At 39.1% G+C, this 27,756-nt stretch overlaps 1 protein-coding gene across 3 annotated transcripts in view; it reads left to right on the forward strand.

Moving 5' to 3' along the window:
* The first annotated feature begins 8,602 nt into the window (after window positions 1-8,602).
* The window catches only part of sntg2 (syntrophin, gamma 2), a 95,193-nt gene continuing 76,039 nt past the window's right edge, over window positions 8,603-27,756 (forward strand). For all 3 annotated transcript variants that reach the window (XM_073482894.1, XM_073482896.1, XM_073482895.1), the window contains exon 1: window positions 8,603-8,905. In XM_073482894.1, coding sequence (XP_073338995.1) covers window positions 8,837-8,905 — 69 coding nt within the window. In that variant the 5' untranslated portion in view covers window positions 8,603-8,836. The remainder of the gene's footprint in view (window positions 8,906-27,756) is intronic.

A 27,756-nucleotide genomic window follows, 5' to 3' on the forward strand; every position in this document is an offset into this window, starting at 1 on the left:
TTGGGACTGTTACAATGGGACTGCTACAGCTTTGTGTGACGAGTCATTTTCCCCAGTAACTTCAAATGAAACTTTAATGAAATGGGAATGCGTTTATGCTTTCTGAGAATGTCTCGCTGGTTGAATCAAAGCTTTAATTGCATCAGTGGCATCAGTGTCTTTCTTCAGGCAGTGATTTGTTTCTGTTCTGGGATATTGGGTCATTTAATAAGCGTATGCATAAGTCTACAAGCCTCCCTCAGTCTTTATAACGACTTCTACTTTCCTCCAGTGTTTGTCGGAAAACCACCCCACAACCTCAGCCCCCCCAGTCCATAAACATTAGCCACAGGGTTTTGTTAATACATCACTCTGTCTGTAAGACCCACCCAGCGCTAATCTCTTCAATTATGATATCCCCTCTCACCAGGAACCATGTTCTACTTTTGCTTCCATGCCATGCTTTTGCATTTTTGATGGTGCGTTGGTGGCTGAAGAAGAGGTTGGTGGCACTGTGGAGAGGAAGAGAACAGCGGGTTTCCTCTGTGATGTCTGCTGTGTTATTACAGCAATGTCACCTGAGGAAACCCAGACAGATCAGTGCGAGAGCACACGCCGGGGCTGGACATTATTTCTGATTTTAATACGAGTGCCTGCTGCGCAGTGCACTCTCTTTCCTTTGAAGATACTATTTTACATCACTGCGCTGTTCTGTTCTTTCTTTCCTTCACTTCACACAGCTACAGTACATACATATTAACAGGAGAGCCAAGTGAGTGACCAGTAGATGGAGTCAAGAGCCAGTTGGCCCACAATCTGAGCTCCTTAATGACAGATCAGCAGCACCCTACAGTGAATTGTCCTGCTGCTAGATTATAAAATAGAAACAGAACAGAAAACATTAAAAAGTCATGAAGTGGCCAGAGATGTTGAACAGCCTTAATATCCTGCCTGTGTCCTTCCTGGCCTGGGATTAAACTGTTAGCTCTGGACTGCCCGCTCAAAGAAAACTGACATGAAGCAACAAGTGGCCAGCATATCAAGAAATAGTCCTCAGGGTGGACTGTAAAACATAATAAAAAGATAATTATAAAGTGACAGACATGTCAAAGTGTAGCAGAACATTATGAAAGAGGGTAATAAGGTCCCCAGAACGCTGTATGAAGCTAAAATGGTGGCTACTTAGACAGGTCCTGCAAATGCAAAGTAAAACAGTGTGAAATTGTGTTGTCCTGTGATGATGTTTATTTAGTTTCTTCAGTTGCGAAAAATCAATGTCTGAAGATTTTTCTCTTGTGATTGAAATGTATTTCCCAAAACTACATAGTGCACCTTTAACTTGCAAATTTCCTGAGCAAGCTGAATAACAGACTCATTAGTTATCACACAAAGACACAAAATCTTAAAGTCAACACAGTACAAAAATCTACCTATGTATGTAACATTTTTAACTGTAGATTCTATGGCTTAATAAACAGTCTATATAAAGTTTTACCAACATTTATAACCAAGAGAACGCATCGAATGATTTATACCGCTGATAGCCTGAACAAAACTTGTCATAGTCATTGTCTTAATTAACCAAATTTAGAAAACCCATTGACTTTTGAGCCTTGAACTGAGCCAAGAGACAAGTGGGGGTGGATAATAATAGATTTATAAAAATACATATGATAAGAAGGGCAAAAGTAGCCTTCAAAGATGTCATTCAAAACATCATTGTGAGTGATGTCCTTGTTGATTGTTGTCTATTTTAACTTTACATAGCAACATTTTAAAAAAATCTCTTCTCTTATTCCATGCACACCTCCACTCAGCCCAAAATACACCTATGCAACACTCGCTGATTATGTCAGAAACCATTATCTTCACAAACCTAATGATTCCAGGTTGTTACTTTCACTCCAGTAAATTGCTTTCTGGGGTCGTTTTTCACATCTTTTTCAAATAATCACCCTGTTATGAAAGTCCTCATTAGCCTAATGATGAATAGAAAGAGCAAAGACAATGTTTGAAACCTCTTCAAAGCTGTCTTCTAAGCTGTGCCCTACAGAGCAAATTTGCCCATGTGGGACAATGAAGACTGAAGAGCATTAAATCGAATACCGCAGAGTGCCATTATGATGTACAGCAACTAAACTGTCTTAATACAAATGAGCAGATTGAGATTTTAGCTACTTTTTGATTGAGTTTCTAATTGCTTGTTTCATTTCATCGGCTTTACCTTGATATAATAATTTGGTGTAACAATATGGCTGAGGGGTTGAAAGGAGAAGCTGGTACTTAGTCCAGTAGTCTGAATGTTCAGTTAGCGATTCTGTGGTTGTGCAGTGAAACGCTGCCACACAGAATAGTTTGGAGTCTTCACTCACTTTATGGTGACCTCCCTGACTGCCATGTTGTTTGAACCTCCTCGCTGTGAGCATCTGCCACAGCTACTGCAGCTCTGTTATGCATGCTAGCGTGAATATGCTGCTTCTGTAATAGTGCCAAGGTAGCACAGTACAGAAGCAGCGGACCGACTAGCAAGCTGTTTGAAGGCCATCACATCTTATGGAAATAAAACAGTCTGTCTTTCAGTTTGGATTTAATGTGTGATGTGAAAAGTGTCGCTCTGAAACTTCTCAGAAAACCACCCAGACAGTTTTACCAGACTATTACTTTCCATGCACATAAATGTGAGGTGAAATACACAATTTATTGAAAAACAACATGCATACATCCTGAAACCTTTTGGTTTTGGTACTCTTTCACCACTCATCGTTGTTTTCAGACGAAAAAGCCTGGCTCTGACCAAGTTGAAGATTTAATATATGACATTTTTGCAAAAAATCTCAAATGTCTAAAAACGACGAGACCATTGTTATATATTTTGTTGAGTCTTGTTTTTTCATTATCTTACATTTCCAACAATTATCAAACTCTGAGAAACCTCTAATATTATTTAAGGTAATAGTGCATTTAATTTGGTCCCCTTGCTGTGACTCAAACCAAGTCAATTCTTTCAGGAAATGACACTTCTTCAGGTCCAGGAGGCATGTCACACCACTGTCCGCTCTCACCCGTGGCACTTGTCAGACTTATCTCTGGCAGCGAGAGATAAAGACTGTGGGTTCATCCAAACAAACCACAGCTGGCACTGACACAGCCTCATCACTGAGAAGCACCTTCACACACAGACGTGTGTGTACACATCGTTTTGCATTGTAGTGTGCAAGAGCCAATTTCCGCCAAGGTATCCAGGGTGCTTTAAATCTTGGTGCATGAATCTTTATTGGCAAATGCCATATGTACAGCTTGATTCTATGCGATCATGTGCATCATTAATAAAATAAAGTCAAAGATGTAATATCAACTGTGGATATTTGTACACTAGCCGTAGTTTCAGCCTCCCTGAGCCTCTTCCCTTTTGTGTTTTGATTATTTCATCCCGACTGTTGTTTCACTTAAACATTTCTCAAGGCACAATGTTAACTTCACAGCTTGTTCAATGACCTGCGGTTTTTGATTCATGTAAAAAAGGATGTGAGTTTTTTCATCCTAGGACAATTTGCATTGAATGCCTTGTGGGCTAATCATCACTTTTAAAAGGGTGGTGAATTAGAATTGACATGAATGTACTTGATTGACTGAAGACTGCACTGTAGGTCTAGATGGAAGGAAGGTCTTTCTTCTAAACACTGTTAGTTAATTTTTAAAAAGTCCTGAGGTTTGCAATTATATAAAGGTAATACATTTATTTGAACAACATTTGGAAGGACAAAGTATAAAGCAAACATCATGACAAAATAGAAAGAATTACACAAGGTAAAATAGTTGATGAAGGTTCTCAGTCATCCAGGTTATGGTGCTATAATGTGGGCAACCGATTACCTAAAATCCTGAGAGAGAAAGCTCCTTTCATAATGTATTAATTAGGGATCCTTCAGCCTCTAATGGCTGGGTTGGATAGTAACAAGAGCTGTGTTTAATTTAGGTTGAAAAGAGTTTAGAAAAGACAGTACAGAGGGAGTAAGATGGATGCTCAGGGATGATTTGAATTAAGAGCATCATGGTTGGCTTTAGCCAACAGACTCAGCAGGAAGCCACTCAAACCATCTGTGCTGACAAACACCTATCAATAATGAAGCCTTTGGAGTCAAATCAGGGATAATTATAAGAGTTTTCTTTATAATAGCAGATGGTGTAGTGGGGGAAAACGCATCATAGAGCGGCTAGCATGGCTCTAGATTCCTAGAGTGGAGCGTGACATCAGGATAAAATGTTAGCAATTAACGTTTCTACAAAATACAGATACATTTAAATTTGTATGTGTCATAGGCTACGTACCATATTGACAATTCCACAAAATGTGTCATATCAAATTCGAATTACATGTTTCTTGCCAGACTTTCATGTCAGGGGGAGTGGACGAGATGTAAGTGAGAAAAAAAAAAAAGATGACAAATGGTCTGAAAATGTTGCACAAGGAGACTTAAAGTATTCAGAAAATACAAGACCATGGGTCAAACTTTTGAGGAGCATTGCCCCTGTTATTGTCAGCAGGTGATTACTATCTGATGAGTTTTGAATTTGAACAGTAAAGGTAGTACAGTACAAGAAAGACAGAAGGCAGAACCAATTTATGCCAAGCAAAGCATTCAGCCACCTAAAGGTTGTGCTAAGATATGGAAGGATTAAAACAAGTTTCACCTAAATTTACTTACATTATTACACCAGATACTTGAATCATTCAGCCTACTAAATCCTGTTATTGTTCAAAAACAAGACTGAAAAGTTTGGGAATTGTCAAAATTGAAAGTTCTCTTCACTTGCTTTCTCTTGGGGACAAGTTTAAATATGGCCTCTGCAAGATGTTCACAGTTCACCCACACAAGCACCTCCTTCAGAATTAAGTGTGAACAAGATGAACACCAAGGGGATGTGGGCATTATTAGTCTAAATTACAGTGACAAGAACGGGTTAAGATGGCAAAACTCAGGAGAAAGAGAAAGAGAGTCGGGTACATAAAACACAACCCCAGAAAAGTGATCATTTTAGATTTAACATGAGAGAAAGAAAGTCACTTTGAAGCCTTGACACAAGGTTTTTCAAAGCCTCACAGAAGTTAAAGATGCAAGAGAGAGATCCAGAGCAATATGCTCACAGCTGAGAGAGGGGCAGACAGAGCTTTAAAAATAACTGATTGATGGTCAGACAAAGGAAAGTCTCAACTCATATGCAGGAGTAGATGAGAGAATCTCGCAAATCCATCTTGATAAAGGCAGAGAGGTTTGGGTATACATACTATATATCAGTACTGTCTGGAAAAAATAATAGGCTACTATTACACTGCTTTTCCACCAAAATTAGCGGGTCCACACAAGTTTTTTAAACGTGGGGTCAACCAAAATCGCCTATTGACGCCATTCCCACTTAGTGTCCTCTGAGGAACGACTGGTAGCTACAGGCATGGTTGAGGTGTGATGCATAGTGAGAAAAGTGACTGTTCATCTGAAAACAACAATGGTCTTCTCAAGAGGTTGGCATAGAGCTTGCTATAGCATCAGTTGTATTAGATTTGGGAAGTACATTTAATTGGAGGAAGAACGGCTTTGTCAAGAGTTTGATTTACCAATGGGCTCCCTGGTGGTGCCGCCATTCCACTGTTGATCTGGTTGGTTGAAGTTAGCTCTTGTTAGACAGTGATAGGCAGTTGGTTCGTCCAATCACATGTCAAGTATTTTTAAGTATTATTCAGTGCCTGCTCTTTTCCAAACAGTTTCCACTGGCAACTTCCCAGATGGTCTCTGTGTAACTAAGCATGTCAAGTTACCTCTTAAGCTCACTTAAGATAGATATCTTAAGATATAAAACCTCTTTTGTTTAATAGAAACCAAAGTGTTGACAAGACTCCAGGAAGTCAGTGTGCACCAGACTAAGACACAGACCAGCACACAACTCTTGTAATATTGTAAACTGTTGTTCTTACACCAAAGATGTGTTCATTGGTGAGCTTTACAGGGATTGTTAGCCAACTGCCTGCTGACTGTAGCTTTATATTAGGTTAGAAACATGAGCGTGGTATCGACCGTCTCTCAACTAACTCCCTGCAAGAAAGCAAATAACTCAAAGGACTCATCTTGTTTTTCAAATGAGTTCGGGGCAAAGCTGCCACAGTTTTTGTCCGTATGTCCCTGATTCAAACTGAAAATTGTCAGGTTAAAGAGAGCAAACAAAAGCAGTGGGTCAAAGAAGCAATTGAACAGAATGCATTTAGATGACTATTGGCACTGTGGATGAGCCATTTTTAACAACTCTGTCACAAACAAAATCCTGCGGTGCTTTGACCTAGGGGGGTTTGAGTCTGAGTCTGTCTGAGGGTGGTGCTTTGTGGTTCTTTTTTGCTATTCCGATTGAAATAGAAAGTTTGTGTTAACATACTGTTGCTGCCTTGATCAGCTTACTCTTGACAACATACATCAGTATAGTTTGAGGGCTACGTTGTTACTACTATCAGTGTATTTTCTAAATTAATCTTGCCACATACAGTAAGTTGAAAAGGCATTTTTGTATACTGAGCATTAAAGGGTAACTCCACCAATTTTACACATTAAAGTGTGTTTACAGGTCTTGGGGAGTACTATTGCATATGTGAAAAAGTAATAGCCCCTTCTGGATTGCCCATGGGACCTTATTTCAGAAAAACTTTGTATGGTGGTGAATGGCGAGAGACAAATCATTTTTTTATCCTTGCTTGAATTGTGCCATGAAGTACACATATGATGAATGTCAATTTAAAAGATATTTTTTCAACTTGAACTTCAACTTGCAAAAAAATGTATGATATTTTACTTTCTTTATGACAAATAGCCACTTTATTGACTTGAAAAATGATCTTTTAATTCACAAACATCATATGTGTATTATTCTTCCTTTTCAACACCTGGCGCCTACATTACCCACAATGCAATGTGGGATCACTGGAGGCAATTTATCAGATTGCATGCAGTTTCCTCTGGAGCCACCAAAGGCTTTATACTACTTTTTTCATACATGCAGTGGTATTCCCCAAGACCTTTAAACAACATTTAATGTGTGGTGCTAACCTTTAATAGCCTAATTAGTTTTCTTTGGCATTGTTAAGATGTATTTCATTACATGGGCTACTTTATTTAAGGAGTCCATGAGGTTTGATACATAAAACATTGTTTGCTTTGACTTATGAGCTTTCTCTCAAACATTCAGGCTGCTTTTACCTTTGTAGCTCAGCTCTTCCTCCTGAAATGTTTGTTTAACCAAAACTCAAGGCTGCAATTCCACAAAGTCTGCTCTATTTGCAACAGACAACAATAAGTTGGCAGGTAGACTCTGCCTAAATCCATAAAACCGGCAAAACATCATCTCATCAGATTTTGCAGAAAAATATAATTTCAGGATGCTGAGAGCGGCCCGCCTGTCATTGAAGTGTGAGGCTAAAGCTTCCCCAACAATCAAACCTTTTCCAATCCTCTGATGATACCTTTTCATACTCTCTGATGGTAGTTCTATGCTGTTATATAGTATCAGAATCAGAATCAGAAATACTTTATTATCCCCGAGGGGAAATTGTTTGTGTTACAGCTGCTCCCATTCAAAGTTCAGAATATGCAGAAATAATAATAATAATAATAATAATAATAATAATAATAATAATAATAATGATAATAATAATAATAATATCAATATCAACAAAAACAAAACAAAAAAACAAGAAATGTACATATACGGAGCAATAATGCCACACTCAGAGCGAGGAATTAAACAGTTTGATAGTCACAGGCAGGAATGATTTCCTGTGGCACTCTGTGGTGCATCTTGGTGGGATCAGTCTAGTGCTGAATGTACTCCTGCAGCGGTCCATACTCAGTGACGTGCACAAAACAGAAGTACATCACTGATTATAGGCCTGTAATCATACAAAGTAAAACCATCTCTCCGGTACCATGTGCACTTGGGTGTTTGAAAGCCTCTATTTATAACCTATATTGCTCCTGACAGAGTGATGGTTCTAGGAAGTGGTGTCACATTTTGGTTATAAACCTGTCTGCTTGTACTGATAAGTTCCAATGTAGGTCTGGTTCTGAGTCTGAGTTGTAGAAGTCAGATAGGACCAGCTCCCTCAAGCCGACGCGTCAGCAGACTGGCTCACTGGCTGTCTGACCCATCTCCGCTCCTCCAGGAGAATGCATCAAGGCCTCCTGCCATGTCCCCAGAAATTAATTTGTGCCAGTGACCATGACGATTTTAACATGCTTGGGGAGGCTTTCAAGCACGAAGAAGACTGAGATCTAGATTGGCTGGACTTTGGTTTTCATTTTGTTGTTTTGAATCTTGATGTTTCCAGAGGCAGCACTGAACCCAAGACTAATTTCTCTGGTTGCAATATATCCCACCACTACAGTGCCACTAATAAAAAGGTGCACATATAAATATCACCATGATTAATTCTGAATCACCGCCATTATGCTTTCAGCATTTAAATACTAGTGAATGGGTTAATGTCCTGTGCTTTGACGCAGGAATAGTTAATAGGAGGACAGGCAGCAGGTGGAGAGACATGCAGACTGATGAGCAGCAGCAGAGGAGCCACTGTGCGCTGACAGTTAGGTCTGAGCCAGGGAAAAATAAGCAACGATTGCCATTACTAATTTGTCCCTGCAGCAGGCAAAATTGCTCTAGTTACAAGATAGAGACGGCTTTTTAAAGGCATGGTTTCTCCATTTGGCTGTGCCGTTGAACGGGACGCCGGCGAATAACACTTGCAGTCAATTGCTGGGTAAATGACTGGAGAAACTCTGGTCGAAGTCAGCGGACAGAGAAAGCGGTTTTATGGGAAATGAATGTGACCGGGAAACAGAAACCTGAGCAGATCGAGCGACCCACCAGCCTTTCGGTTCCAACTTCGGCAAGTAAACCTTTTTAATTTACGTTTATTTGACGGAACATAAGGCACAGATCAGCTTGCTCTACTCCCGTGAGATGTGCTGTGTGTAGGGGCAGTTAAAAACAGCGTACAAGCCGTTTTAGTCTTTGATGTACAGAGGGAACTCCAGACTACCTTTTAAAAATCGTCCCTTTACTATTCCCTTCCTTGTTAATACTTGAATTCTAACAAGGCATTCAATTAATCATCTTTTCCAAATAATTGGCAGCATCTGCACATTTCGGCATATATTTAGCAAAGTGTGGCGCTCGTACTTGAACAAACGTCCAACTTTTATAAATAACGTTTCGCCTTTTACGAGCAGTCCTCCAGATGCCTATAACGTGAGTGCGCAGGGTGGGAGCGATTTATGTGTGCGTTGCTACAAGTTTAGATAAAATATCTTTGTAATATGGCAGTATGTCGTTTGTAATTTCTCATTATGCAAACGCCGAATCGACCAGGAGACCATGCTCATTTCCCAAAGCTGCTTTGCGTCGCTGTACAAGACGTGAAATTGGACCGATAATCAAGTACTCATTAAACCACTAGATATGTGACTGCAGGCTGATATAACGTTTCTACCATTCGATGAAACGGCGCGTTTTTTGCTAACTCTTCATCAGTTGTGGTTTCACAGGTTACAGCAGTTGTGGTATACAGACACACAAACACTTTATCAACACTTTTGTCGACGTGTCTTAGACGTCAATTTTGGCCAGTATTGCCAAACAATATTTCAACTGGTATTTTTTGATATTTCTCATTATGCGTGTGACCGAACTGTATTTGAAATTAGGCTAATTTAAACGATTTCCCTTCTGGCTGTAGAGTTGGAGAGAGCTGCTGCATTATGAATATTATTACCATTATTTTCTCTTGACAAACACAGACATTTGTACACTGAGCTCAGTTTTTTTAATTGGGTATTGTGGTTAGGCTACTTGAACAGGAAAACAAATGATTTTGACCTTTTTTTAACAGCCTCTCATATTGTTTGTGTAGGCTGCTATTAGAACATCCCAGCATGTGTGACATATTATATGTTCCCTAAAATGTAACCAAGCTAAATCTAATCAGACAGGGAGATATTTCAGGTCACGTACACTTAACACCTTTGTCAGCCAGTCTATATCTTTCCATGGACATCTTGCATTCCTAGTTTTATGTAATGTTTTTGTACTGTTATACTGCTTTTGTTGAAACATTCTGTATATCCTCTTGGCTGAATATGAACCATCATTTGCAGCATGGTACTCAGCTGTCGTCCTGTTACTGCTGGACACGTTGCACCTTTAATTTCTTCTGTCCCAGAGTCCTGCTTTGTGGGCAGTTCCCGTTCATGAAGCATTTGCTTTTAGAACTTGATAACAGCAACCTGAGCATGAAGGGACTCAAGTCTGCAGCTTAAATTTGCTTAGAGCGTGTTCAGTTTTCACACATATTTCACTGTGTATTCACCCACTGACTGATGGCTAAAATTATACAGTAAGCAGAGTTTTCCCGTGGCAAGAGGCTCTTCCACAAACACAGTAATCTCTGTAAAGCTTTCACTCCGTCATGTTTATTTTTGATCACCTGGTGTGCAGTTCAAGGTGTTAAGCATGGGCTTGATTGTGCTTCGACACTAAGTAAGCTCAGGATCTAGCAGGCCCTTTAACAGAAAGGCTTCAGTTATCTAGCCTTTAGGGTTGAGTTAATGTTAAAAGGTGTTAAATGTAATCATTTGTTGACATAACTTTTATATATGTATAGTCTTTGCACTGCTTGGAATATTCCAGACCAAGGTTTTGTAACACAAAGTGCACCGAAAGTGATAAGACAAATACATCTAAGCCTCATGTCATGACACAATTTATTCCGGGGATCCTGTTTGTATTGTTCTTGCATATTTTATATTTTTTTGCAAGTGGCCTTCATCAAGCATAAAATGAGTTCCTCAAAAATCTTAAATTTGGCTTTTGTAAACATGCAGATATGCAGATACACTGAGACTAGTTCAGTAATTGTCAGTCACTGATGAATTACAGAGAAGGGCATCCAGTGCAAACACAGGCAGCGCGGTGCCTACAGTGTGCATCACAAGCTGGCCACATAGGAAGCTTGTTCAGTGTGTGGAGGCTGCCCTGCTGAGCTGCTGCGCGTGTTTGTGTTCACACATAGGCTGCGTAGCTGCTGCAGCGCCGCTCCTGCCTGCTCTAGCTATTTACATGGAGTTAGACTTTGATAATTATCAAAAGATATGATGACGTGATTCTCCTTTACCCCCGTTGAAAGAGCGAGACAGTGGGAGGGGGGGAAATGGGGAGAGAAGGAGAGAAAGAAAAAGAGAGTGCACTGGAAAAACACTGCCCTTCACCTGTTATGTGTATTCTCTGCATGTCTGTGACATATTCTACACATACAGACATTGAAACTGTGGTGAAACGCCGGTATGATGTCGATATGAGTGTTGACTGGTCGTTTCCACGTCTATTTTCGATGAGAACCGCGTGCGTGTCGCGAGACTCTGAATCTCTAGATAAAGTGACGCAGCAGCCTGGCTTGACACGCGCGTGAGAAGCGCGACTCATGCATCTGTTGTGGCCGGTCTAATCTGTTAACATGGACGCCTAAATGAAAAGCAGCGCTGCACAGGCCAATGTGTCCAGCCTGTCTATTTTTTACGTAGACGGCCCGCAGTCGCGTCAAGCTGAACAGAGACGATCGTGCCGGCCAGGAGGTCACACACAGGAACAGTCAATTTTCAAAATAAAACACCCTGTACCGTTTCGGGAAAGAATAACTTTTTATTAAACTAATATTCACAATATTATTATGACTGAAATGTGCTTTATTTGGAAGCAATTCGTGATGTGATTGACTTTAGCCTACTAATTGCATTATTTGTGCACTATTGGATGAATCTAATATGAATGTATAACCTACATAACTAAGTTCCCATTTTGGTTTGCACTAACTGGGCAATTTTCATACTCATATTTATTATTTATTAATAACAATACACTGCCCACACTGTCCATAATTACACTGTTTATATTTGTACATATTATGTTTATACGATTCTATTTCGTACCTTTTTATTATATTGTTTATTTTTTACTATTAGTATTGCTTATTGTTATATTGAACTGTCCTTTGGTTGCTGTGACGCACAAATTTCTCAGTTTGCGAGACTAATAAAGGAATTCTGATTCTGATTCTGAATCCCCTGCTTCACCGCTCCCAGCACCAGTAGGGAGAGCTGAGGTCCAGTAGGTGAACCTATCCGCTGCCTTCTCCCCCTTCTTCACCAGCCTTTATATGTGAGACTTTCTCAGCAGCACCAGACGCACCAAAACAGAGGGCGCCCAGCCGCCCACTCCCCACACGGCAACATGACATAATTGACTTGACGTGTAAATGATCAATACAAAAACCGGATAAAATGAATGCAAACAAATTTAAGGCAGCCGGTATGGGTCGGCACCGGGGTCGCCCCGCTGAGATGACGAGATAAGCCCAGAGGTGGCTGCTACAGAGCCGGTTACTGTGGGCGACTGTCCGCTCGGTATTTTTTATTTTTTTTTGAGGGCGCTCATGCCGCCTCTCCATACTGCCCTGTCTGGCTGTGTGTTTGAATTGTATAATGCGTATATTAGGGCTGTGATGGACAGGCTTTTGCAGGAAGTTTTCCAGCTTCACCACGCTGGGAGAGAAACCATTTCTGTCTTAGTTCAAGCAGTAGCCTATATTTTTCAGGACTTGGAAATGCACTGTTTATGTTTCTGTAGACATAATTCTCTCCTGGATTGTAGATCCATTACAAGTTTTGTTTATGAATGTCTTCCTAAAATCTTGGTGACAACTAGCTAGTTTCAAACTAGGGATTTATTAAAATGGGCTCCACGCTTCAAACATGTCTTGGCGCAAAGACTTTACTCAGTATACAGATTATTGTGTGAATTGGTTGCTGGAAAACATCTGGAGCTCATTGAATCAGCTGATTGTAAGTCCAAACTTAACTCAAAGGGTTTACTTTGTGTATTTTTCGCATCACAAGATTAAAACCAGTTGCACCCCACAGCTACTCGTTGTTACCACATATTCTAGCCCAGTAATTGCCAGGTGTTACTGTGGCTAACTGCACCAAAGTTAGCTTGCTTGTACAGGACCTTTTACAGTGAGGAGTAAAAGCAGTGATATGGAGTGTGGTTATAATATCAGACCTGAAACTTAACAAGTGTTACAAGGTAAACTTATTGTAATTTTTTAAAACACAAGGGTATTAAAAAACGAAAATATGTTTGAGTCCTCTCTTTGTGCTGCATCTATTTTATAAAAAGGAGTGTTAGCTGGGGTGGGTGTTGTTTTTTAGTATCCTTTGGGCTCTGTGCCGGCATCTCACTTCATCGATATCACTGATGCGCTGTAGATGGGTACCAGTGATGTTCTGAGCGGTTTTAATCACCAGCTGTAGAGCCTTTCTGTCTGGGCCATGCACAAACCATGCCAGTTTGATGTTTCCAGTCAGGATGCTTTCTTTTGTTCCTCTGTAAAAGTTGACCAGAATCTTGCTCCTGAATTTAGCCTTCCCAAGTTTCTGTAGAGCCTTTTCTGTGCTTTTTGAACCAGGGTGGTGATGTGTGATGACCAAGGTTCCCTGTGATGGTAATTCCAAGGAACCTAAAACTGTTCACCTGCTGTAGTAATTATAATTATTATTAATTATAACGGTAGTAAATGAGGAAGTCATGCAACGTGATATAAAAAATGTTCAAAGTCCATATATGGAGGAGGCAGGAGCCAATTTTTAAACTCAGTGATATACGGGGGGGGCAAATTATATTTTTCCCAGGATGGGGTGTTGTGCCCGCCCTACCCCATGGGGTTTATGCCTGTGTGATTTGACAGACAAGCTATGATTTTATGTGTGACCTGTTACGATTTAGACTTTGTGTGTGGATTTTTCTGTGCTTCGTGCTTGTGTTTTGTTTCATGTGTTCTCAGAGGTGCTCTGCAGAGGCTGGGCGTGGCTTCCCTGGATGGCTGGAGCTCCTGCCTCTCACACACCTGCAGCTCAACTAATTATCAGTGCCAGCTCAAGTACTCTGGTCTTCTTCCCACTCGCTGCCAGATTGTTTCCGCTCGTCTACCTGAGCCTGTGCAAACTCTGAGCTCCAGCTCCACAGCCACCCTGCCGGCCAGCCTCTTGCACCTCTGCCATCTGCCGTAATCCCACTGTGGATTCTCCAAGTCTCACTCACCTGTGCCTCCACCAAAGCCTCAGCCTTCACCATCATGAGCCCCAGCTACTCCACCTGCTGAGCAATCAGCCTGAGCCTGAGCCTCCCTCCACTGCCCACTACCAGAGAAACCTAATAAATTCCCTTTAACCTGTCTTGGTGTCTTTTGGGTCCAACGAACAAACCACCGAAAAAACGTAAAAATACCCCTATCACCCACAACGTGACCATTTACATCAACTTTTTCTAGTATTTACTTGTATCACTTTAGTGTTGTATTATCAAACAGTGCCAAATTACATTTTCCCAACACATGACTGCATTTGCTGTTACGTTACTGTGCGACACTCATATGAAGTTGCAGGACAGTTTTTTCCCCCTCCTGCAAGATTGATTATCTTGAATCCATGTTCAACATTGCATATTTCAGTGTTGACATTTACAAGATGCATGTGCTTCCTGTCTTTTCCGCTTATAGTGTTTTACTCGCAGGTGTATTAATTGACCAGTAGCTATATGAATCGTCGGTAGTATATATAAATAGTATATAAATACTATAGGTTAACTGTAAGATAAAATGCAACCCTCTCCACTCCTCTCTTCCTCTCTTCCTTCTCATCTCTGAATGGATCCAGTGGGACAGACAGCAGCAGGCAATATATTTGCAGCAACTCTTTGGTAAATATTAACACAATGCATAGTGCATTCATTACGACATTGACAACACTGACATTCTCAATATACAATAGCCTTTTTTCTGGTCATTGCTGGAGAGACAGAACTAATCAGTCTTTCTGTGTTAAATTTTGGAGGGAAGTGGGGCTATTTCAGTATTGTTGAATACATTTGCAGTGTGTGAATATATATTTTTCCCGTGCGTCTATGGTCAAAGCTACATCTTACTGTTACTCAAGATTAACATATTCACATAAACATGCACAACAACTGAATATCAATGAATGCTAGCAACGGCTCAATTTAAGCCAACAAAGAAGTTTGGTTAATAGTGCAAAATGTACAAGGTACTGCTTTCCGCCAATAGCTGCTTTTATGGCAAGCCTCTTTTCATAGGGTTACTAAAAGACCAGGACTGAACCCTGCTGCTGATCACTCATGCCCAGTCTGTTCCCCCACCCATGGTCTTCCACTCCTGTTGTTAGTAGTGATTCAGGCCTTGCTGTCATGACTGCCACTCACAAATGTCAGGCTTAAAACACAAATACACACTGAAATGATAACCTAAACAGCTATCATTTTGTTACGATTAGGGTTGGAACCGAAACTCGGTTCCAAATTAGAACCAAGGGCTTATTGCTTAGTACTGGGTACCCTGAAAAAAAAAAACACTTTGGTTCTGCTAATTGGTTCCTAAATGGGACATAAAAATAATTAGTGGAAACAAAAGCTACGTATATCTGCAAGGTCGTGGCTCGTCTGGCTACCTTCCAGGACCTTTTTCATCTGCCAGGAGTCAGGACCTGTTACGTCACGCATCAACACGAGCTGGAGAGTTAGCGTGCATGACTAGCATGTGCAGCAGCAGTCACAGTGTGTGAAGATGGACCGCGGAAATCAGTCAAAAGTGCTGCTTCACTTTGTAAAAGAAAAAGACAACAAGGCAGTGCAATGCGTGTGGGAAGTTCATTAGCTGCAAGACAGCATGTCAAATCTGACGAAACATTTAGGGCAGCATGGCATCGATGTGAACAAGTGTACCGTGTTTGATGTCTTACAATCTCCGAGCCCCAGTGTGTCAGCCTCAGTCAGAGCCGGCACATCGCAAGCATCTATATCCATACATGTTTAACATACCCCATCCCTCTGTTTTTATGTATTAACTTTATTTGGTTGCAGTTAGGTCAAAAATGCAGTAATTGAATCAAGCATGAGTGTACTTGTGCTCTAGAATAGAGTCCAAAAGTCTGAAACCACTGGTCAAAATGCTTCTATTTTGTATTTGTTTCAAACTACTCCTAAATAATTCTCCTTGGGCAGGATGGAGTCCTGGTCTGTGCAGGTGTCCAAATCCAGAGTAGGTAAAACACCCTCAGACTTGAATATTTCCACCAACATGTTTCACCATTGGTTTGAAACACTGTGGTATCATTCTCTCTCCTGGTCGTCTCCTCACATAGACCCTTCTGTTACTGCCATTAATCTCTAATTTGGATTCATGGACTTAGATTAAATAGGATTTTTTTCCCAGTCATTTGCTATTTCCAGTTCATCTGTGATTAAGATGCTTTTGTACCTCAGGGAACTAAGCAGGATAGATTGACCTTCTGATGGTGTGGTCACTTTTGGTCTTCCTTGTCATGCTTTGGATACAACCAATCCAGTTTATGCAAAACGTTTTAGGGTTACATGCACTGACCCCTAAGAAACCATTTGTTTGGCCTTGACTTGATGTTGAGGGAGGCCCTGTTTGCTTGGAATAACAGTTTGACTTCAAAGTGATTTTTTTAATATCACAGATTTCAATGGTATAAGTGAAAACCTTTAATCTTTAATGTAACATTATCTCAAAGACTTAAATTTTTTAAAGTAGATTTTTTCAAATAAAATATTTATTTTTATAAATGTTTCAATGTGACCATGAATCTTTCCTAAACAACATTCATGATTGGCAGGGGTCTAGGTTCTGATTGGGTTACATTTCATTAAAAAAAAACCAAACACTTGGATTAAAACTAGGCTGAGTTTATGGAAAGCCGGTTGCACCAGCTTTCGCAAGATTGATTCCAGGATGTAACTCTAACTTGAAGAAGCACATATTTTTTTTAAAATGTTGAATTTTTTAAATGGACAGAATTTTGATTTGAATCATAATGATAAAAAAATGAACAACATTATCAACAGAGTGTGAAGAAACAACAGTGCTGAAGTTATGTCAAAGACATCTACAGTTTGTATTGTGTTGCGGAGATGTCTTCTTAAGTTAGCATGCTAACCAGCTAGCCCAGGCCTGACCTGTCTGACAGACTGCATTTTCTTTTGGAGACAAATCTTTCTTTGTTGACTAGTGTTTTTTTTGTAAATAAACAATTTTTCAGCTTGAACAACTACATCCTGTTTCTTTTCCCTTCTTTACCCTTGGTTTTCTTCTAACTATGTTACTCCCCTCATCCCCTGGCCTTACCAGGCCCTTTTATTCAAGGTCCCAGTCCAGACACACTCCAGGGCCACTGGCTCCACTGCTGAACTGAACCATGAGCTAATCAGTTAGTGGTAGCTTGCTACTGCCAAGTACAGCAGTTGTCAGTTGAATCCGGAGATATGCTGCCCCTCTGTTTTTTGCAGCTACCTTCGAATACTTGGCACATTTACAAATTATACCATAAAATGAACCATTTGTTGTGTATGTAACAATTTTCCATTCGTTCATTGTCAGTCCTCCTAAGAAACATGACAGCTTCATCGATCAACATAATGTGAACAAATGTTCTAAACAATACTAAAATCCTTATAGGTCTGACATTAGATATTTACAATGATGGAGTAATTATTCACACAGCCTTACAGTATTGCACTGACTGCTGTGGATATGGACTTGTTCAACATAACCTTTACAGAAGGAACAAGCAGCAAGGGCTGCTCACTACAAATAGGATTAAATAGAGGGTGATGCATTATGGTTATCAGACAATCAAACCCCAGCCTGTCCCTTTTTTAAAGGCATAAAAAGATAAGTGACATGCATGTCATAAAATTTCCAAACCCCTGTGGTCACACGCCTGAGGGCTTCTCTTGGCAGAAGCAGCAGAAGTGTAATTATACCCCGGTGGAGTGTGAAAGTCGATGGTTTTGTATTCAGTAAGTCAATCATATTTTAACCAAATCTCTCCTGTTGGAGCATGAACATGTATTCCCCTCAACTTTTCATTATTCCCAGAGCTGCTCAGGTAATTGGAAAAGACACCAAGCAGTCACATGATTGCATTGTATAATTGAAATTCATTTTCTTAAAAAGGGTTATATTTAGTGTTTTTCATTGCCTGAACAATGTTCAATCTTTCTCCTATCATTGGTGTCATGCTCTTCAAAATGAATAGTGTAATTTAATGACCCTAAAGGAAGAATACGTACATGTTGCACATGTTGTTTGACTCCTCCAAGCATTTCCCCCCTATGCTGTATTAAATGTTAAGCAACGATGTACTAAATCATAAAATATAGATATTACTTCCGGTCAGATGGTTCCTCAGTTTTACTGATGGCATATGAAAGGGCAGACTCTGGTGTTATATCATAAATTAGTCTTTTTTTTAAAGTTCATAATAAGTCCCTGTTGGAATTGCAAAGATACATATATAATACAGTATTATGCACAGTCATATTCAATTATTCAACTAACTACAAAACCAGGCAGTAATTAATGTCTTAATTAGGTGGCGTTTTTAATTTTTAAAATGTCAAGAGAATATGTAGTGTCATAAATCCTGATGATGATCAAAACAAGACGCGCTGTCAGTTTAGAAGCTTTCTTGAAATGTTGCCTTAGCAAATAAAAAGAAACGCATTCCCTGTGTTAATAATACCCACAGCGTTTCATTAGCATTTTTATTTAGATTCAAGGCAGGAAACTTATGCATTTTAATGTCCCCATTTCATTTCCAAGTGAGATTTAAAGAAATCTACCTTGTCCCTTTACCAGCTGATAGTGTTGGTGACACTTTTCTCACCACTTCAGACATGTGCACTAAAAAAAAAGGCGCTCAAAGCACTAGCTGTTGTTTTTTTCTCTAACTTAAATTTATCCTTGAAGTGTGAATGAAAGTTCCTTAAAAAAAAATAACATTCACCCCAAATAACTCCTCATAGTGCCATCATAACACAGAACTCCCAACTTATCCAAAAAGCAATTTTTAAGACAATGGACAGACTAGTTTAACTAATTTAATCTCTGACGCTTACAAAACCACATGCGATAATCTCTTACATGTTGGACTTTGGATCTGGGGAAACTATGGCTATCACACAGTTGGCTGTGCTGCTGTTTGAGCAGGAGAGCTCTGCGAGACGAGCCTATTCAAACAATGCATATACAATAGAGGGGAAATACATCAAGTGGCTATGATTCCCCATGGAGACACTCTGAGTGGAAGATTGAACAGGGATGATTGCGGAGGATATAACACCACATTTCTGTGAGCTCTGTGTGTATGAGGATAGCTCAATCCATTCCTAGAGCTTATTGACCTTCCAGGATATTGACATACAGTGTGGTGCTGAATACAGTGTGAATACTGATGCATAGGGAAAATATCTACTTAACGCATATGAGGTAGTTTACCTACACAGTAATTTAATCCAGGATATGTGACATAGAAACATCAAACAACCATGTTTGCCATGAAAAATTGAATGTCAATATCATCACACAACTACTTGCTGTCCTGTAAATCCCTTCTTTACATTTCTTATCTTTCTGTTTGGGCAAATATGTTTTGCTGAATTGTTAGTGAACATGTAAAACAGCCTTCAATTAGCAACTGCAATAATAACATTTATCACCTTATTAATATAGATGAAAAGCTTGATAGTGCTCTTGTGTCTGTAATATTAAGCTCGTAGCTAGTTACCTTACCTTAGCAAAAAAATGGGGGCCAACAGCTAGCTTGTCTCTCTCCAAAGCTAACAAAATATGCCTTCCAGAACCTGAAAAAATGTTTTTAATGAATACCTGATATATATATTTTCTTAAAAAGGGTTATATTTAGTGTCTTTCATTGCCTGAACAATGTTCAATTTTTCTCCTATCATTGATGTCATGCTCTTCAAAATGAATAGTGTAATTTAATGACCCCAGAGGAAGAATACGTATATGTAGCACATGCTGTTTGACTCCTCCAAGCATTTCCCCCCTATGCTGTATTAAATGTTAAGCAACAATGTACAAAATCATAATATATAGATATTATTTCCAGTCAGATGGCTCCTCAGTTTTACTTTAATCTCATGATGACATATGAACTAATGGCAAGATTGATAGTGCTCTCGTGTCTGTACTCTAAATATTAAGCTAGTAGCTGGTTATCTTAGCTTAGCAAAAAAATGGGGGGCAACAGCTAGCTTGTCTCTCTTCAAAGGTAACAAAATATGCCTTCCAGAACATGTAAAAATGTTTTTAATGAATACCTGATATATGTGGTTAGTTTAATCTGTACAAAAAACGTAGTTAAAAACAACAATTTGTGGTTTTATAGAGATTTACTGCTCCTGGCTAAGAGCAAGTCCTGCACATAACCTCAAGAAAACCACAACGTGTTGTTTTTATACTTGAGTTAAACAAACAAGATATGAAATGTTAAAAATTGAGCTATGAGGTGCTGGTATGGAGATTTTAGTACCTTTAGACAGAGCTACTGTAGGCTAGCCTTTTCCCTAGTTTCCAGTCTGAAGCTAAGATAGTGGTAATTGACATGCAGGCATTTAAGTGGTATCAATCTTGTAATTTAACTCTCAGCAAGAAAGTAAACGTTGAACTAGACTAACTTACCGGTTGTAAACACGTCCTAATTAACAACCTGGCTGCTAACGCTCCTACCTTTTCATTTGAGGGGGTTTAGCCATGGTCATGGCGCGACTCGTGCAAAAGAGTGCACGTGGGGAGTCTTGAATCGCCATTCCATCCTGGGTTTGGCGCCGCCCTATTGTGATCGGTTTAAAGAAATACAAAAAAACTGAGCATTTTCCATTCTTATATTTGTTACAACATTAACATTATTAACAGTATAATAGTGGTGAAATGTAACAAAGTACATTTAAAAGTACTGGAGCCTATGTAAGTACAAATTTGAGGTACTATTATTTCCTTTTTATGCAACTTGCTACCTTTCCTGTTTAGTAAAAACCATGAATTTGAGGATTCAGGGCACAGTCACACATATGCAAAATCTACAGTGGTGAATATTTGACACCATTCACTTCCATTCTATGTGAGAGAAGTGGCAAACAAAACATTTTCGTCAGGCGGTGAAGCAAATTTGCATCTTGTTTCAACATTGGTTTAACTTGCAAAGTCGCAGCTTCAACCAATAGCAAAAATGTGTGTGTGTGTGTGTGTGTGTGTGTGTGTGTGTGTGTGTGTGTGTGTGTGTGTGTGTGTGTGTGTGTGTGTGTGTGTGTGTGTGTGTGTGTGTGTGTGTGTGCGTGCGTGCGTGCGTGCGTTTGGTTGACCCCATTCTTGTATATGTGACTGTGCACCAAGTGTTCTTCCATTATGAGTTGAGAAAATTCTCCTACTTTTTAAGCTTTCATTTATAAACCCTCTTTGGATTAGCTAGAAAATGCATCGTCTGCACAAAGCTGAAAACAGGCTGTTTTTCTGAACTAATGAAGTTGGATTTTTTAGAGATACTAGATTCTCACAGGACAGCAATGCTACAATCATGTGATGATCTTATTGAATATGATGCACTGCTGAGATTAAGCTACCCAGCAGTATATAAAGTAGTTAAAATGAGCTCAAGCTTAAACATCTACAGCAGTAAAATGCAATACATTACTGCAGGAGTAATAATAATCCCAAAACATCAGATATAATAGTAAAGACCATTTTACTGAGGAATGAGACTTTTACATTTGATACTTTAGTATTACTTTAGTACTAGTACTTCACTAAGTACATTATGTAGTATTTCCACAGTGTGGTATTAGTACTTTTGCCTGATCTGAATACCACTTCCACCACTGATGTAAAGCAAAAACTTGGTCCATAAAAAATGTCCTAATGTATAGCAGTATTTTCACAATATGTAGAGTATGTAACACAGATTTCTTGTGAAATGATTGAAGTAATTTCACTGTAAGCAGTGCACGTCTGTTTACTGTTTCCTTTCCCAGAAGCTGCTGTAGGTTAACCCAGCATCTCTAAATCATGAGCTCCGGCTGTTTTCAAAAATACTTAAAAAAAACACTTGTGGAGACATGCTGCTGCAGTGATGAATCTAATCCATCATTGTAAATTAAATGACTGGTGACTTTTCCAAATACAACTTCATAAAAATGCGACTTTATAGTAATCAGTACAGAGACATTTAAACTCTGTTCTGCAGAAACAGAATGTGAAGACAGTTTTTCACTTTTAATTTTGCCTCTTTACTGCTACCAGTCTTATGTAAGAGTGTGTCCTGATGGAAAGAAGTGAAAATAGCTCCACTAAAAGTGGTAATTAACAGCGTGGTAAAGCCATGATGGGTGAAATCACCAAAGTTGTCTCATTTAAAATGATGGATTATGCTCATCAGTACAGCTGTATCTCTGGGCTATTTTTAATGGATCTTTGGAAAATCCAATTAATATTGTTTAACCTTTTTTCACCTTAAAGCTGCCAGGCAACTTTTACATGTTGGTATTTGTAAACAAGAGGTAACTTGGCAAAAATGCAAGCTCTCACTTTACAAATATATGTCCTTGCACTTTTACTGTGGAAACCAGACTTGTCTGCCTATTAACTATTGCAGATAAATGAGAGTATTGCTCATATCAATGTAATCTGATAGTTGTTATAAATACAACAAAATACTTTGAAACGTTTTCCTCCAAATTGTAGTTTTCTGCTTGGATTCCTATGATAATATATAAAAAAATATATTTTTTAAAGAAATCCAAGGCAGATTTAGATGATAAATTGACACAGTTGTGTAACTGTAATACTCCGATAGCTATTTCACTGCTGACAAAATCCCAAGGTACTTTTAATTGACCTCAAAAATGAGGACAAGCTGCAGTACTTCTTAAAATCTTCTGTTCTAAATATCCACCTGATTTTACATGTGAAGATCCTTAAAGGATCCACATGAAAGTGCTCAGCTAGACAAAAGTAGTAACTGTGACACCCTCTAGCATCATCCACTACGTCTTTGACAGCTCATCCATTTCATACCTTAAAAAAAACATATTATACTGCTGCTGAGACTCCATGTTTCCAAATATCTGTCTTTTAAGCTCATAATTAGACCACCACTAAAACTACTACTAACTATGTTATCAATTTGCACAGTTATTCCCTGACAGTGCATATACCTTAGTTAATGATCTTAAGCTGTTCAAGGTCTTTTTGAGTCTTCACACATGAAGTGGCCATTAGTTTGATTTTTCGGTCCAGTCAATATGTCATACTCATTAACAAACTCTGGGCTCAAAAGAATGAGGTCTCAGTGTGTAGTTGGGCCTGTAGCTGGGCCTGTAGCCAGAGAGACAAAATGAGGAGTGATGTCTGGCTGTGTCCAAGAGACAGTTCCAGTGTTTAAAATGTATGAATGATGGCTGAAATCTTACGAAATCCATGGTTTGTAAAATTAAACGGAACTGATGGAACTAAAGTCGGATTCTCTACAGACGCCTCTAAGTGGATAAAGCAGAAGGATTTTTTTTGCTGCATCTTGGTTCTTAATCTGTACGTGCAGGTTTGGATGAATGTTCCAGACGTTATGTGATTGATCTGGGGGGAAAAAATGTGTGTGGATAGTGTGTGTAAGTGAGCTCTGGCTGCTGGCTATGTTTGTGTATCAGTACTGTGCCTCTTTGTGTGTCACTTGAAAGTTGTGGTGCTTTTCACGGTTATCTACATCTGGAAAGTTTTCTTCCACTGCAGCCAAAGTGACCTCAAGTCAGCCATTCAGGAAGGAGAGATCAAGGAGACAGACATGTCTGAATTTATGTAATTCCTGTACGTTATTGGTTTGCATTAATGGATATAGTCATTTTAAGACATGAAGTCCAAGGGATAATGCAGGATGAGGTGACCATTATCAGGAGTTAATCAACGACTGAGAGATGGATGGTTACCTCCACCGAGTCCGGTAATTCCTGATTATAGCCATCTTGAAGGTGCTGCTTTTACCACGGTCACTTGCAAAAGAAAAAGATCTGACCATTAATTTATATTTTCATGTGTTTTGCAATCAAAAAAGGTTATCACAGGCAATACCTCAATTTCCATGCCAACACCTGAAGGTTTGACCAATGCCTGGAACAGTCATTAGAATCCCACAAAGTTGAAGACGTTCACTGCTTCAATAAACAGAACGACCCAGAAATGGTAGAAAACTAGTCCGCCCAGCTCAAAAAGTCAAAGGCAAACTACATACATGCACAACCAAACACTTTTAGCATATGTAGGAATACTTAAATGATAACTATGTCAGAATTAGTTTCTGACACAAGAGCCTTCTTCTCAGGGTTGAGTTCTAATTGCCAGATCCGTTTTGAATAAGCTGAGATCAGATAAGCCTTTATTGTTAGCCAAAATAAATGATTAGAAGTACAGAGTATATATAAAATAGGAATAGAAATGAAAATAGAAACTATACCAGAACAATTGAGCTCAAAATTACACTTATCATGACTAGTGTTGTACACGTGCTAATAATGAAGTACTGTCAAGTAAAGAGACATAGTGGTGTGATTAATTGCATCAAAGTCTGAAAGGATGGTTATATAGTAGTATTATGATACATCCACTATAACAGCAAACACCAGAATAATATATAATGTGATTAAGCAATAATACTGAGTGTTTGTTTTAGTATAATGTAGTAAAACAGTGGGCACAAACAAGGGCACTCCTGGTTGTATTAAAATTCAGAGACAAACAATTTCTTATAGGGATGCACGTTATTGAATTTTTTGCCGATATGCCAATATTTGACAACTAATTTGGCCGATAACAGATACCAATATTCCCCCCCCCCCCCCCCTAATTGCAGAGATCATCAAGTCTCTTCTGTAGTGGAATTAACATACAGTATTATTAAAAGCAGTTGCAATTACAGCTGCAGTGTGAGATCCTCGTCACTCTTGTGAATGAAGGACAGCCTTTTTAAGTTCAAAGTTTTCGTCTATCCATTGTGCCGTGAGGCTCAGCATGCTAACAGGGCTAACAAATGTCTGTGGTAAAACTCACCCAAGTGACATCGGCAATGTTGTTGTAAATGACCGCTTGCAACTCGGGTAAGGCCACATCAGAAAAATACTTCCGACTGGGGACTGTGTAGCGAGGCTCAACATAGTCCAAAAATCGTCGGAATCCGATGTCTTCAACAAATGAAAATGGCTGGTTGTCCAGAGAAATACAAATCAGTTTCTGTGTAATGCCTTTTGCCCTCGGATGGTCGCGGCTGTATTGCCTGGCGTTATCCAAGGACTGGAGGAGAGACTGCTGGTGAGTTTTTTTCCCGCTGCCGGTTACCTGTTGTTTCTCCTTTTCCTTCTTTGCCGCCACAAACTCGTTGGAACGGTTGGGATAAAGGTTCTTGAGATGGATAATTAAGTTTGTAGTGTTGAAAGACTTCATCTTGGCCCCTCCTCACATCACCGACGCTGAGCAGTCATTGCAAATAGCAGTTTTGCTATCCGTTTCTGACACATTAAAAACTTCCACGCTGCGGATATTTTGGCTTCTCCCTCTCTCATGCTGCAGGTAGACATGGCGGGACATGGTGTTGAAGTTGGGCATTTAATGAAGGAAGAAGCAGCCTATTATTTATCGGTTTATTATATCGATGGATATTGGCGTGTTGGCCGATGTCCGATAGTTAATTTTAAAGCCAATATCGACCGATACTGATAACATGCTGATAATATTGTGCATCTCTAATTTCTTCAACCTTTTTAATAAAAACGTTTAGGTCATGTTAGTAGGCTTAACATTTTGAGCCAGCCCTGACAGTCCCTTATCTGGTTAAAATGGCAATAGTTTGATTACATCAGCTATAGCTCATTAACCTAATGCTGTAACGACTAAAATGCTATGTTTGGTTGTTGAAAGGTAATTTGAGAATGAAAAGAAACACTCTAACAGTGCTCCAGGGTGCAACTGTTTTGGTTGCGCATGCACCCAAAAATCTGTCATGTGTGACTTTACATTTTTATTGGTTGCACTGTGCACCTGATTTTCAACAGGTTAGCTCAAATATGACCTGATCAAGTTTTACACATATAGACATTTTCCAGGTAAGACTGAAGAAAACACAGTGTTAACATAAGTTTAAACTTTAAATGCACTTTAAACATAATCACTATGTACTTTCTTTTTTAAACATTTGAAGTTATTGTGATTTTTTCTGTTTGCTGTGATTTAAATGAAGAAAAAAAAATACCTGCACAATTTCTCCTATTTACAATCATTTTGTAATATGTTAAGAAATCAAATTAAAATGTAGGCCATTTTCGGGTGCACATACTGTAAACCACGTGCTGGTACACTTTAATAAAAAGGTTAGGTGCACCAGTGCAACCAGTGTAAAAAGTTAGTCTGGAGCCCTGTTTTGCATTACTCGAAGACTGTAAATGGTTGCGGGTGGTTTTCAGGGCTGCACAAATAATCAAAATATTATTCAAATTATAATATGCAAATCCCAGAAGTTGCAATTTTTTGATTAAGGTAGAAAGTGTGATGAAACGGCATTATAATGAAGTACTGTAGTGCTACAGAGATACCTTGGCAAACAAATGTTGTTCTCCAGATGCAAGAAAACATAGCGAACATAGCGACAAATGTCACATCATCATGACGAAAATGAAAATTGTGATGCAAAAATGATCATTCCCACTAATCATGTATCATATTACAATCTGTGAAAATAATCAGCTAAACAACATTTCATCCTACTTCCTCGCTGTAACATATTGTAGTTACAGGTTGTGAATATTCATTAGGCTGTCACTGGAAACTTTCTTCTCAGATAACAAAAGTTTCCTGATCTTAATCAAACCTTTTCGGTTCAGTGATTTATAACTTTAGTCACCTGAGAATGAAGAAACACTCTTTTTTTTTTTTTAGTTTTTAAAGGGATTTGAAACTATTTGGATCAGGTGAAAAGATTATGTAATGATGCAGCACCTGGTACTGCATAAGTGTCTGTATGTTTCAGCTGTGGAAGCATTTTAGTTCTAAAGAAAAAACGGACTGTACTAAATGATGTGGCTATCCTGACAGTAAACTTGGAATGAGATTTTTTTCCACTTCAGTTGTGCCAAGCCAAATAAGATTGCGCTCTGATTAGTTTCTTTCAACTCTGAAAAATGCACATGGAGCCACAACTGTGATACAAACACCATAAACAGCTACGGTCTCAAACAATTTAGAGGTGCTAGTGTAGCCGGAACGGTCTGGAAACCCTGACTACACGCCTCTCGCAGTCGAGCTCAGTGCAGACTGACATAATCTTGAGGATAACTCATAACATGTTAATAAAAAAGTACAATAAAATATAACTGAATTTCAAATATTGCTCTGTCTCTAATAACATGACATTCAATCACAATGAATATACGTCTCAAGGCCTAGTGTACATTAACAACCTGAAATTCAAAATGGCCCATTACAGTGTGTTTGTCAATGACCGACATAAGAAAAAAAAAAAAAAAATCACAAAGTCTACAAGCACCCATGGCAGCCATGAGAAACGTACTACACCACAATCACCTCATACAATAATTCTAAGATAAATTACACATTTACCGAACATGGCAATGGGGATACAGCACATATAAACATACCTGTTTGAATCCAGAAAGAGCAAAATTTTGTCACATGGCGTCGAATGATATTAAGAATTACTAAACCACTCTATGCACTAAAATCAGGATTAGATGTCCTTG

Source organism: Pagrus major, chromosome 16, assembly GCF_040436345.1.
Source record: "Pagrus major chromosome 16, Pma_NU_1.0".
NCBI lineage: Eukaryota > Metazoa > Chordata > Actinopteri > Spariformes > Sparidae > Pagrus > Pagrus major.